Source organism: Eleginops maclovinus, chromosome 19 (assembly GCF_036324505.1).
Source record: "Eleginops maclovinus isolate JMC-PN-2008 ecotype Puerto Natales chromosome 19, JC_Emac_rtc_rv5, whole genome shotgun sequence".
NCBI classification, from domain to species: Eukaryota; Metazoa; Chordata; class Actinopteri; order Perciformes; family Eleginopidae; genus Eleginops; species Eleginops maclovinus.
Genome location: NC_086367.1, coordinates 14,628,283 through 14,642,424, shown reverse-complemented (window position 1 = coordinate 14,642,424; position 14,142 = coordinate 14,628,283). Strand labels below are relative to the sequence as shown.

General features: G+C 39.7%; 1 protein-coding gene across 1 annotated transcript; it reads left to right on the top strand.

Annotated features, from left to right (window-relative positions):
* The first annotated feature begins 4,967 nt into the window (after nucleotides 1-4,967).
* LOC134881638 (heterogeneous nuclear ribonucleoprotein Q-like) lies at nucleotides 4,968-13,509 on the top strand. The gene is given in 13 exon segments (XM_063909140.1): nucleotides 4,968-5,153; nucleotides 6,922-7,081; nucleotides 8,052-8,170; nucleotides 8,445-8,552; nucleotides 8,807-8,920; nucleotides 9,221-9,397; nucleotides 9,544-9,679; nucleotides 10,060-10,265; nucleotides 10,393-10,542; nucleotides 10,642-10,749; nucleotides 10,751-10,764; nucleotides 10,883-11,208; nucleotides 11,998-13,509. Coding segments are annotated over 12 exon segments (1,632 nt in total). The 5' UTR covers nucleotides 4,968-5,153; nucleotides 6,922-6,933; the 3' UTR covers nucleotides 12,024-13,509.
* The last annotated feature ends 633 nt before the right edge of the window (nucleotides 13,510-14,142 follow it).

The window sequence follows — 14,142 nt, the reverse complement described above, 5'->3', positions numbered from 1 at the left end:
TATAAATGTGACTACACTCCAATCCAGCAGTCATTTATTTTTGTTTCCTTTACATGATGTTTTTTTTCTTGCATAATCTATTAATGCCATCGCTTCTTCAACATTTGAGGAATTGATGGATGGAAGAAGTTATAAACAAATGGAAAGATATCTGATAGTTGCTAAGGAGTATCCATCTGTTCGCCTCCAACATCTGAAATGTCAAGGATGAATATGCATTGACTTTGTATTTCGTCAGTGTGTTTACTTAAGTACTCATGTCCTGCGTCCTTGGTTGTGCTGGAGATAAATCCTCGGCCTCGACTCGTAACTTAATAAGTGTGGAAGATTAAATGTTTTGGCCATATGGCACATGTAATTTTACTGACATCAAAGTAAATGTCCTGTAAAATCCAATGTAGCTGTAACACATCATTGTAACATTATTTTTTAGAACAATGGCCTATCCTACTGAACAACAAATGTGTAAGAATAAAAAGCATTAACTGATGACCACGAGTAATATCAATAAAGATCTGACAACCTTTTGATCATACCTTATATATTCTTATACAACACCATACTTGGCTCTTTGCAGCCCTGTATAAAATAACAGCTTGAAATCAACATGGACTCATGAGGAATGAGTTGTGTTTAAGATACAAGAGATGAGATATTGAGCAAAAAAGACAACCAGCTGAGAAAAAAGGCACAGAAGATTAGTTTAATGTGCAGTTTTCATCGCCCTATATTTGAATAATCACATTGACAGGCTTCACAGGCTTCAGATTTATGAAAGGAGAAATGGTGCAAAGTCTTTGTATGGTACATTGATCTGGATGGGTGAGGATGAGAACCAGAGAGATGTTGAACAGTGTTACAGCCGAGGAAATAAGTATTTGATCCCCTGCCAATTTAGTTAGTTTACCCACTTACAAAGAAATGAAGTCGTTTTTATGGTAGGTTTATTTTCACAGTGAGAGACAGAATATCAAAAACAAAATCTATGAATGTACATAAAAAAAAAACATATACATGAATGTGCATTTAATTGGGGGAAATAAGTATTTGATCCCCTTGCTAAATATGACTTAGTTCTTGGTGGAGAAAGCCTTGTTTAGACAGCACAGAGGTCAGATGTTTCTTATAGTTAATCACCATGTTAGCGCAAATCTCAGGAGGGATTTTGATCCACTCCTCTCTGCAGATTCTCTCCAAATCCTTAAGGTTTGGAAGCTGATGTTTGACAACTGGAAGCTTCAGCTTCCTCCACAGATTTTCTATGGGATGAAGGTCCGGAGACTGCCTAGGCCACTCCATCACCTAAATGGGTTTCTTATTAAGCCACTCCTTAGTTGCTTTGGCCATATGTTGTGGGTCATTGTCGTGCTGGAAGACCTATCATGTCCCATTTTCAGTGTCCTGGCTGAGGGAAGGAGGTCATCAGCCAATATTTTACGATACATGGCCACCTCCATCATCCCTTCGATGCAGTGAATCGCCCTGTCCCCTTAGCAGAGAAACACCCCCAAAGCATATTGTTTCCACCTCCATGCTTGATGCTGGAGATGGTGTTCCTGGGGTCATAGGCAGCCTTTCTCTTCCTTCAAACACAACATGTCAAACTGATGCCAAAGATCTTGATTTTGGTCTCATCTGACCACATCACCTTCTCATAAGCCTTCTCTGAGGTTCATTGGCAGACTTCAGGCAGCCTGTACATGTGCCTTCTTGAGCAGGAGTGCCGCAGGATTTTCATCCATTACGGCGCAGTGTGTTACCAATAGTTTTCTTGGTGACTGTGGTCCAAGCTGCATTCAGATCATTAACAAGCCCCCCCTGTGTAGTTATTGGCTGACCCCTCACCTTTCTCATGCTCATTGATGCCCCAAGAGACAAGATCTTAGATGGTGGAGCCCCAGACTGAGGGCGATTGATGGTCATTTTGTGCTTCGTCTATTTTCTAATAAGCAAACCAGTTGTCTCTTTCTCACCAAGCTGCTTGCTGGTGGTCTTATAGCCTATTCCAGCCTTGTGCAGGTCTACAATCTTGTCCGTGATGTCCTAGAGTAGACATTAGTTCCACCATGATCACAAGACCTGTCTATGGTCTGGCCCTCGGTGGAGAAGTTGTAATCTGATTTATTGACTGTGAACAGGTGTCTTTTATCTAGGTAACAAGTTGACATCAGGAGCACTTTCTTAAAGCGAGAGGACTTTTTTACCAGTCCGTGGGAGCCAGAATTCTTGTTGGTTGCAAGGGGATCAAATACTTATTTCCCCCAATTAAATGCACATTTTTTTAATGTACATTTCTGGATTTTTTGGGGGGATATTCTGTCTCTCACTGTTAAAATAAACCTACCATAACAATTACAGACTGTTCATTTCTTTGTAAGTGGGTAAACTAACTAAATTGGCAGGGGATCAAATACTTATTTCCTCCACTGTATATAAATTGTGTAGCCATATGCTTGTGAATCAATAATCTCAAGTGCTCTGGTGTCTAGACTGTCACTGTTGCTCTGTTAAGAGAGCCCGGGTGACAGAGAGGTTAGCTGGTCATGTCTGTACTCAGAAGGCTCAGTTCAAAGCCGAAGGTTACTCGATGGCATCAACTTGTCACTGACACCACACAACAAATCAGGTAATTAGCTGAGACCTGTAGTTTTTTTGGCTACGAAGCTAATGAGAAAATGTATTGTATCAGTTTGAGCGCACTGTAGTAACAATCCTGGCTCATTCCCAAGACTGAGGGCTGCCTAAATATATTTATTAAATGAAAGAGATTTTCATTTCAGAATAATATTTAAAAAATATGAATTTCTGAAGGATGCATTACCAAAAGAAATGTCACATGCATACAGCTGAACACACCTTTCCTTTTGTGTAAACATAGGTGCAATAAAAGGAGGTATAAAAAACAAATGGATGAACAGATGTTTTACTTAGTTGTTCATGAGCCAGATCATTTTGCTTGGAACTCTGTCTCCACACGGTGGCATGAGAGATCTTTAATATAGGAACACTAATAGCCCTTTATCTCATTAAATAGCCATGAAATAGTGGCTGGTCATCAGAGGCTCTTTTTTGCTGTTTATCACTAGAAACAAAGTAAACATTGTCAGGGATAGACAAACAAAATGCCATAATGTTTTCCTGTATGGGTTGAAGGTAATTTGTTAGTATCTTAAACATAGAACATTTTAATTGCAATATCTATAAGTGACCAGCTAAAACCGTAATACTTTAATTAAGTCCTAGAGCCCTTTTTTTTTTTATTGTCAATGAATATGATGTCAGATGAATATGAATACAGAAGCTGGATCTTCTGCTGACTTAAAGAACTTCAAAATATTTTATAGTTCTTGCAGTTCATGATCACTGATACTTTTATCTAGAAGCTGTACAGATGTGTTATTCTACTCTTCAGGAATCTGCTGCCCATTATTTTAAAACTGAATGTATTTTTTTTTTCTCTCCGAGCTTTGTTAAAGGTTTTCTGTGGATTCTTTGCAGACATGAGCCATAAACGTATTGTAGTCTCATAAATTCAAAACAGATATTATTAAGAACTCCACCTGTGAAGTTTTCTAGGGTCTATGAACGTCTGCACATGTCTCAGAAAACAGAGCTTATGCAAAGTTTTAACGAAGCTGGAAGTAATTGTTTGCATAACACATTGTTTTATAATATCTAACCTTTGAATAATTCTTACTTATTTATTACACACTGCCATTGTTCTTTGTTTCTTGTCTTGTATCATTCAAAATGTTGTTATGAAACATTATTGAAAAAATGTACCAAGAAATCAGTCTGTTGTTTTATTCCTTAACAGCTCTGTAAGTTATTCCTCTAAATCTTCCAGCCATCATCCTCCAGCTGGGTACCTGTGGGGGCTGTTTGAGGCAGTTACCTGCTAAAGTTTTATTACTTCAGCCATGAGCCAAACATTAAACGCATGATTCACTCTGAGAGGAAAATAGCAGATAGCCCAATTTAAATTCATACCATGACCTCTATTGTCAATGCAATGCCTTTATAGCCATTGCAAAGGTTTCAAGCATCAACACTGGCCCCTGACTTGTATTTTTCAGATAATTATTGACAGCAATGTATTAACTTTAGACTGTCCAAATGTGTGAATCCAGAAGGTCTCATTTGTAAGATGACACCGAGTACAATATAGGTTTTAAGATATTCAGAACAAATGACATTGTTTACAAACTATTGCAGCAAATATATAAAAGTGGCAACTTTTTTTTATCTGAACCAGCTTGTCGCCTAATGCATGCATCAGGACCAATACAACATATCTTTCCTATCATAATGTTGCAGCCAATGTTTTCCAAAATCAGTAAAGAAAAAAAGCTTTATCGTTTTGCTCAACATATAGACAAATAACTATTCAGCAGTACACATCATTGCTCCTTATGTTGTACTAAATACATCATCTTATCGTTTTCTATACACATACTCTGACCTTTTCTTTTGTTCCTGGAGCAGATGAGGGTTAAATCAATGAGAAGAGTGACACGGTGTGGTGGAAAGTGGGATCTACCTCACTACTTTAAGCACTACTGAAATACCCTACCCAAGACATAAGTAAGTGTGAGCAGGCTACAACATACAATATCTAGATTTATTTAGATTTAAAATGTGTGGACTGGGATTTTATAACATTTTGTCAAAGCGTATTACATTTGTTATTATTGTTATATTTATTAATTTGGGTTTGTAGATTAGACTCGACTATTAATACATGTTTGTTACACTTCCTTGTTTATCTTAGGTATTGTTTACAATTGCATTTAAATTAAGTGTTTTGCTTCTGTACAGAAGCGTTCAACAGTGTTGTTAGCCAACACTGTATTCGTCACATCAACGGCACTGTTTCAGTGAAATTACTCCTCGTCAGTAATTATGATGGATGCTTTGAATGACCTGCTGCTCTTCTGTAAAATGCATACAAGGCAAGCCCGTGCAGGGATGTCCAAGAAACCCCATCGACGAGACAAAACTCGAGGCGTGAACGTGGCAGCCATTTTACATCATCAAGAGTGAATGACTGAAGCCGGATCAGTGCCGGGAGTTTTACACTTTTTCTGTCTTTTAAATATCACATTTATCTTCCTAAACAATCAACACCATACACGTTGGTGATCCAGCGGCAGGTAGGGCGAATGCTTATATTTGGTCTTTTGATTGTTGCTTAAATGAGTGCTAAAAAGTCTGAAACGTGCAGTGCTGTTTCAAACAATGTGGAAACTGGTGGTGGTTGGGAACGAGTTCTCCAGACCGGCTTTTTGAAAATGGACTCTTCCTACATGGCGGCACGTTGACAAACCACGCATCTAGCGGGCTAAACCTCTAGCTTTAAAGGCCGCGTCCAATGCAATTCATTTTAAAAACCATACTTTGTGAATTGGTTAATTCCGTACGGACAAATGATGTTGTAACAATGGCCTCACTCAAATTCCGTCTGAATTAGCATGCTAGCCTAAGCTAGCCTATTTTGACAGATCATGGATTTGACATGCTCATTGTCGTCGTATGCTACAAGCAGCTAGCTGATAAAAGCCTATTATCTTAGCAATAATATGCATTTCGGCGTTACTCCTGTGGCCACTGTGACGCTCCTTGCCCGTCAGCTTGCAGTTTTAAATGCAGATGTATTTATTGAAAAGCCACAATAGCGCATCATGTTATTGTCCCAATGAAGGTCCCTAGTTAGCATGCGTTAACATTAGCTCTGCGAACTAGCACGCTAGCTGGCTAGCTAGCCTCAACGTGTGCGAGCCAGTCCCTCCCCGCTAAATATAAGGTTATCCTTATCACCGGTACACAATGATCATATTGATGTGGTAGCGTAACGTTTGCAAAATCCAATATTTATTCTTGAACGAGGGGTTTAGAGATACTTTATACGTTGCAGAAATGTTTTTAACCACAGTGAGAGCACGTGCTTACCTATATGATATTGATTAACAGACACTACAATACATCGGTAGTATAATATTCAAAGGCTAATATTAACCAAAGGTTTGGCCAATACAAAGGTTGCCGTCCACGTTTTGCTCAGTTTAGCGTTGCCGGACATAGTAATGGGATCAGAGGGCAGTTTGATTGATGTTTGCAAGTTCATTCCTCAATATCTGTCTGTACAAACTAATGGATGGGTTGGTCATTTACGTGACAATTGAAGTTGTAACCTTTGTCTCATAATATGAGCTGCTAAAGTGTCAGGAATGAAAATGCTAAAGGGTGCATACTTGCTCATTGGTCAGCTACCGGAAACCGGGGCTCACTGTCTGACGGAACACGTGTATCAGCTATCTAGCCTGTGTGCTGAAGTCAGCAGTGAGAAGGTAAGTTAACATGTAATTTAGAGACCAAAGCAGACAAGGCGTCTACAGCAGCAGCGACCAAGAGGGTTGTGAATCAGGCGTTAGCAAGTGAACTTGGCACCAATTGCGCAAACTTTTTAAACCATAGAAAAAACAGAATGGAAAAAAAAACTGCCACATGGACACACACCATGGTACATTTAGCAATAGTTCATTCAATTGATTTATTTTGTGAATTTGGTGTGTGCATTGTCTGTCTCGAGTGCATTGTTCAAACATCTGTCAACTGCCTATATACAGGTACCAGGCTTCTACCTCATGCAAGCTCAGAGCTGCAAGTATTATGTCAGGATGATAGGTCTGTAGGACTGTTTAGGACCACACAATCATGATAACTTGTTATTCACATAGCATCACCTGTTTATTGATGATTTTTGCTTATTCATACAAAATTCACTCTGTATTAATGATCATAATTGGTAAAACCATTTATTTTGTATTTTATGATTTTTCTATCAGAGATTTTTGCACTCCTGAACACATCCCAAGTATTGCCCTTGACCCAGGATTAATTTGGCTCATTGCATTTACACAGATTTCTGGAGACATGGCCACAGAACATATTAATGGAAATGGTCCAGAAGAACCAATGGACACCTCTGCTGCAGTTACCCATTCTGAGCACTTCCAGACTTTATTAGAAGCTGGTTTACCACAGAAAGTTGCTGAAAAACTAGATGAAATTTACATAGCAGGTAAGGCACAATGAATATACTTGCATATTCAAATATGCAATTTTGTATGTTTTTCAATATCTTGCATGTACTGTCATTTTATTACCTTTTTGACTGGGGGAATTGGGATCATGAAGCAACTTTTTGTGGTTTCCTACCAAAATGGGTACTGCAGTGCTACAAAATATTAAATTACACATTACTAATGTGAAAATGTGTAAATGATTGCAGCATTTGCATCCCCAACATGGTTGCATGATCACTGGTGTCAGGGCAAATGTATTGTCCTCTTCCTTGGTGAGGCTGTCCAGTCTCCATTCATTTTTGATGAAGTTACTCCTAATTGCATAAAGTTATTGCAGAGGACTGAACTGGTGTAAGTATAAATCCAAATCCAGCTTATGTATCGGTTGCCGTGGTCGGATATTTTAAGTAATTGTATGGGGTGAGCTCCAGTGACAAAGTTTGGGGGTCATTTTAGGACTTGTTTGGTCGCACACATCTAGAAAAGTACTGGGCTGGCCTTTTCAGCCAGACGGGGCCGCGACAGAGACAATGGCAGCAGCTGTCTGGTGTGTGGCTGCCTGGGACAGGTGATGGCCTCTCCAAAGAGGAGGCTGCAGACTGGCTCATTAGAAACCCGGCCAGTATGGAGGGGCATTGGCTATCAAGTTGCACTTTCACATCTGTTCTGATTAGTTCTGCAAAAACTTGCTGGTTCGAGAGTAAAGTGCAGCCTGATTACTGAATACAGCACTATTAGATTAGGGCTGCCGGCTCCTCCTTTTTAATAATTGTTAGGGTCCTTGTTTATCTAGTACAACGTATACAAGTACATTTGTCATGCAAAACGATCTTACAAGTGTTTCTCTTTCATTTCTTTTAGTAAATATGGTAATTGATGTGCTTGACAAGGTACTAAAGAGAACTTCTTCGATCTCTTGTTTTAGAAGCTCATTCTCTCTACCTTGTCCCCCCCCCCCCCCTCCAGGTTTGGTGTCACACAGTGACTTAGATGATCGAGCGATTGAGGCTCTGAAAGAATTCAACGAGGAAGGTGCTCTTCAAGTCCTTTTGCAATTTAAGGACAGCGACCTCTCACATGTTCAGGTATGCATTTGCTGATCTAGGTGTATTGTTTGGATTACTTGACCCTTTAAGTTCTGATTCCTTTCTAAAAATGTTGTTCCTCAGTGTGACGTATGATGGCACATTACATTTGGTAGCACAATAGCAGTCTTTGGTCTAATCTAGAAGACACATTTTTAACAATCTTGTGGAACAACTTCATATTTTTTTTTCTATCCAAGAATCAATATTGACATGTTTTATTTCCCTAAGTATTGTTTGATAATACTTTGGTGTTGCCTTCTTTTCTCTACAGAACAAAAGTGCCTTCCTTTGTGGCGTGATGAAGACGTACAGACAGAGAGAGAAACAAGGGACCAAAGTGTCAGACACCAATAAAGGACCAGATGAAGCCAAAATCAAAGTAAGAACCAATCCTTTATTCAGAAAGTTGTGTCTGATTTAATGCTTTGGACACACATATGTGATGCAATGCTTTTGAGCGTAAACATATTTCCTGGTTTTAAAACCAGGAAGCCGTTTGAATATCAGACACATTAGATTGTTTCTTATCTTGCATGCTTTTAATTTGCTAGTCTACTGTAGAACTCGTCAGTTATTTTTTACATATTAAGGTTAAATAAACTGTGTTGTAATTCTCAACGTTTTCTTATTTAGGCTTTGCTGGAGAGGACTGCCTACACACTGGATGTGACAACAGGCCAGAGGAAGTATGGAGGTCCCCCACCAGAGTCTGCCCAGTCAGGGGCACAGCCCACCATTGGTACAGAGGTACATTACATGTCACCCTTTGCACCATCATTAAGCTTAAAGATACAAGAAGAATGCCTTTTACTTACTTACTCTGTTGAGTTGGTTGTTTTATTTCCTGGCAAACTGCATTCAGGTTTTATTCGGTGTCCAAATGATGAAATTATTCTTTTGCTTTAGTAACCTTGGTTACACTGACAGATTACCGCTAAGAGCTGACTGGATATGTTTTTTCTGAATGCAATATATCCCTTGTCGCTACTTTTCAGTATTTTAGAGTGGCTTTAATGCACCATATTGTTTTTCCTCTCAACCTGGCAGATATTTGTAGGCAAAATCCCCAGGGACCTCTTCGAGGATGAGTTGGTTCCGCTGTTTGAGAAAGCCGGCCCCATCTGGGACTTGCGCCTAATGATGGATCCTCTCAGTGGCCTGAACAGGGGCTACGCCTTCGTCACTTTCTGCACTAAAGAAGCTGCACAGCAAGCTGTCAAATTGGTACGTCAACTCTACTGCAAGTATCACCAATTAGGGAGTGGCTCTAATGGAATTGGTAGTTAAAGTACAAAAAGTACAATTAATTCAAGTGAGCAAAGTCATTTTTTGTTTCTTCTCTGCTAAGAATGTACTCTGTACTTCCACAGTGCAACAACAATGAAATCCGACCCGGTAAACACATCGGTGTGTGCATCTCCGTGGCCAATAATAGACTGTTTGTTGGCTCCATCCCCAAGAGTAAAACAAAAGAGCAGATTGTTGAAGAATTTGCAAAAGTCACAGGTGAGTCCTTTGAGTTATTTTTCAGTATAATATTCTGTAAACATCAACACGGCAACTTTAACAAGTCCTGTTTCTGTCCAAATGATGACATCATTTGTAAATCGGAGTAACTTCGGTTACTGTGATGGTTTACCGCTAAGATCTGACTGGACACTAAACATGGTTAATTAATTATTTTGAGCTCCCTTACTTTTCTGCAAAAGATTTAGCATCCCTGATTATGTATGCATATTGCCAACTATTTTCATAATTCACCTGTGAAAACCAGGCGGCTTTAAAGTAAAATAAAAGTTGTGTTGCTGTGGATAGGCCACTGAGTTCTGTGGAAATTCAGTTAACCTCGTGCTGACTTTTCCCCTTTCTCCCTCTCGTTTCTCCAGAGGGTCTAAATGATGTCATATTGTACCACCAGCCAGACGACAAAAAGAAGAATCGGGGTTTCTGCTTCCTGGAGTATGAAGACCACAAGACGGCAGCTCAGGCCCGCCGTCGCCTCATGAGTGGAAAAGTGAAGGTTTGGGGAAACGTGGTCACCGTGGAGTGGGCTGACCCAATCGAAGACCCTGATCCAGAGGTCATGGCCAAGGTAAGGCACAGGTTCAGAGGTCATTAGTGGTATACTACTGTGTGGCCAGATGTGTTTCCTTTATGTTGCTATTGTATTTGTTCCGATATTCTGCAATGTAAACGGAACCTTGTGTTTCCACTTTTAGGTCAAGGTGCTGTTTGTGAGGAACTTGGCGAGCACAGTGACAGAGGAAATACTTGAAAAGGCCTTCAGTCAGTTTGGCAAGCTGGAACGGGTAAAGAAATTGAAAGATTATGCCTTCATCCACTTCGAGGAACGAGATGGAGCTGTGAAGGTATTGACAAAGAAAAAGCTATCACTGCACCGACGCACAAGTTAAATTTAAGTTTGTAGTAATTTCAGTACCAAAATAATGTTATGATTACTTTCACAGGCTCTGGCTGATCTTAACGGCAAAGACCTGGAGGGAGAGGGCATTGAGATTGTTTTCGCAAAGCCTCCGGACCAGAAGAGGAAAGAGCGCAAAGCCCAGAGACAGGCCTGCCAAAACACAAATGTAAGAGGGAACGAAGCAACCCAAAACAGAGATGTTCAAGCCATGCAGTTATCAAATCAAGTTATTTTTTATACCAAGCAAGATGTCACGTTAACGTTGAGTCCATATCATTTTACAGGTATGACGAATACTATTATTACGGGCCTCCCCACATGCCGCCACCCACGAGGGGCAGAGGCCGAGGCGGGCGGGGAGGTTATTCCTACCCTCCTGACTATTACGGCTATGAAGACTATTACGATTACTATGGATACGACTACCACAACTACCGGGGTGGCTACGACGACCCGTACTACGGCTATGATGACTTCCAGGGTTCTGGTAGAGTACGAGGAGCGAGGGGAGGGATCCGTGGCAGTGCCAGTCAGACCAGGGGCCGCGGTGCCGTCACACCGAGGGGCCGTATGGGTTTCTCCCAGCGAGGAGGTCCTGCAACAAGCAGAGGTAAATTCAGCTTTTCTGTGTGACGTTAGTCTGAAAGTGGGTTAAATCCCAACAATTCACACTGCGGTGACTAATAAAGTTTGATTTTGGTGTGCTAGATAATTACTGCACACTAGGGGAAAGCACCTTGCCACTTGCTTTCATTTTTATTTTAAGTTGATGCTTTGTAGAAGTCTAACATGGGGTCTACTGAGCTTTGTCTTTGCAGGCCTTCTTGGTCTATTTTCCTGTGTCTTGGTCAGATATCAAAACGGTCAGTTAAGAGGAATGACAAGGATGTAAGAGTTATAGTAGATAAGCCAATAAAAGCGATATAGACAGAATCAGAATACCTTTAATCGTCCCACAGAGGGGAAATTTTCGTTTGTACAGCAGAAAGAGCCAAAGACAGCTTAATATTACACCCAACTAAAAAATATACAACCATTTACAAAATACACAATGTTACAGAGGGAAATGAGGTGAGGATCTTTATTGTATTTAAGGACGATTAAATAATTACAAGTTTGCATTTAAACTGAATTTACACCTGCCTATTGGCCTCATCACTAATCCCTGACAGGTGTCATCTTTCAGAGCAGCCAGTCAGTTTGTTTGCCAGTAGACAGAGGTCATTCACAATATACTTTACTCTTAAGGGGCCAGCTGAGTCCCACCCCAATTGCGAAAGAATCTTTGTTTAACATTTTGTGCAAGTCCATTCATCTCTGGGAATGTGTGCAACATGAACATCTGGGTTGTCTTTTCAAAACTCTGTACCCATTTTATCTTTCCTCTTTGGTCCAGCAGGGAAACGGGGCCGAGGGCGGTCCTGACCTGTCACAGTGGATACTGACTTGATGTGTGGGGTTACACCGTAAGCTGCAATGGATGTTGAAACAAAAAAAGAGCCAAGACAAAAAGGTCCAATGATATTCCAGCCTTACAGAAGAAGCATCTCCCTTCCCCCATGTTTAAAAAAAAAAATTGTTTATGAAACTGCCACCTTTTTAAAAAGATGACCGGAGGATTCTAAATACTCGCCACAGCCTCTTTGCCCGAGCCCCTTAACGAAGCCCTGATTTACAGGGCACTATGACTTGCCCTTACAATCTACCCCTTCCCTGTCCCCAAACATGCCATTTTTAAATAATTATTGAAGAAATTGCACTTTTAAGTTCTAAGGTTTGAAGTGGCTCAAAGGAGCTTGATGCTATTGTATATTTTTGTGCTAATCGCAATTTTTATTGTCGGAATATCCATGTTCTTAATCGTTTGATCTGGATGTTTGACAAAGAACATTTGCAGGTTTTTAGGGTGTACCCACCTGGCATGGATAAGTCAGGCATTCCAGGAAAGTGGTTCTTTTCAGAACTTGTCTTCAAAGGGTTGGTTGACTACCTCAGTACAGAGGACTAAACTACCCGGCCTGTACTGTAAATAGGGAAACTATATTGATGAAAGCAGGGCTTGTTTTCATACAAAATATGCACAAGAGCTGTAGCGCAAAAACAATGTACTTAATGTAATATAGTCATTTTAGCTGCAGCTCTGACACTGCAAACAGTCAAACTGGGCATGCAAAACTATCTCATATGATGAGTCTGAACAAGCCCTGCTTTTATCCTATTTTAAACTGAATTAGCTGCCTTGCTTCTTCAGAGTATGTAGTTACTGGTTGTATAGTTTTTCGGATAAAATGTTACTTTTGTAAAGGCTTCAACATCACAGGCATCCAACTGCCTTTGATTAAAAAAATAAAAAACAAAAATAAAGCCCTGCAGTGTCCCTTTTGTGCCACTGTATTATTCCAGTGGGTTTTTTTTTAATATTGATACCAATCCATTTTCAAACTTTAGAATCGTGTTAAACAACTTAATCCAATCATTCATTTGATGAATATAATGTTAATAATGAATGATCCCTTCCCAGCTCCCAAGATGGTAACTTTGTATAATTTTTTCGAGTTACTCTTGTTGGATGACTGAATTGCCATATTGCCCAGCCAGTGAGCATGTGTGCCTAAAGTGAGCTGTTATGACTTGGTGAGGGATCATAGTCACATAGTGGTAGAAGGGATACTGCAGTGAAGGATTTCTATTTCCCGGATATAGCAAAAAGGAAACTGCTCTTCAATCCCAGTTTTCTATACAGTTAACTCCCTCAATAAAATCATAACCACCTTTTGAAAAAAAGATGTTAGCAGTTTTAAACTATTGTTGGTGGCCAACAACGTTTTTTGCATTCCTGCAAATAAATTGTTTTATACTGTAAAATGGAGGTGAGTGTAACTTATTTTTGTAATAAAGTTTTTGATTTCTATCTGTGTCTTAGTCTTTGGATAAAATCTTCATGTGGTGTAAATTATCTGCCGTTGTATCTACCGTAGCTTTTGATTCAGATTGGCAAAAGTTATTTCTCTTTTGAACTACTCATTTGTATTTAATCATTGATTTAAATGCCTTACCTTGCTATATAAAGAAGTTAGATTGGTGTGTTTAGTTAAAATGTGCATCTTCTGTAGGCTTCGGAGTAGGCATTCCTGTAACTGTACCATGTTTAAATATCAGGAAACCTGACAAAGGGCCAAACTAGATAGACTTGCTATACAGAAGTCTAATGCTACCAATTACGCTTGCATTTAATGCCCTGACATTTCAAAAATACTGCTATAAAAGCTATAATTCAGGAACTTGCATCACAAAGGCAATGAGGGTAAGTTATTCCATTTGTACTTCAATTGACAATTGTTTACTTATGGTTGCACTATATAATGCAATGTGGACCTCTGTTTAACCTTTTACATTAGTGTGTAAGCAACTTAAACCTGATGTTTTCCTTCATTTAATTACTGAAGGTTCATTTGTAAACCGTTTGGCCGAAAATAAGCACATGAGAATACCTAGCTACCATAACTTCATGGTTCGGCACGATGTTTAACAGTCTCGAAGCGTT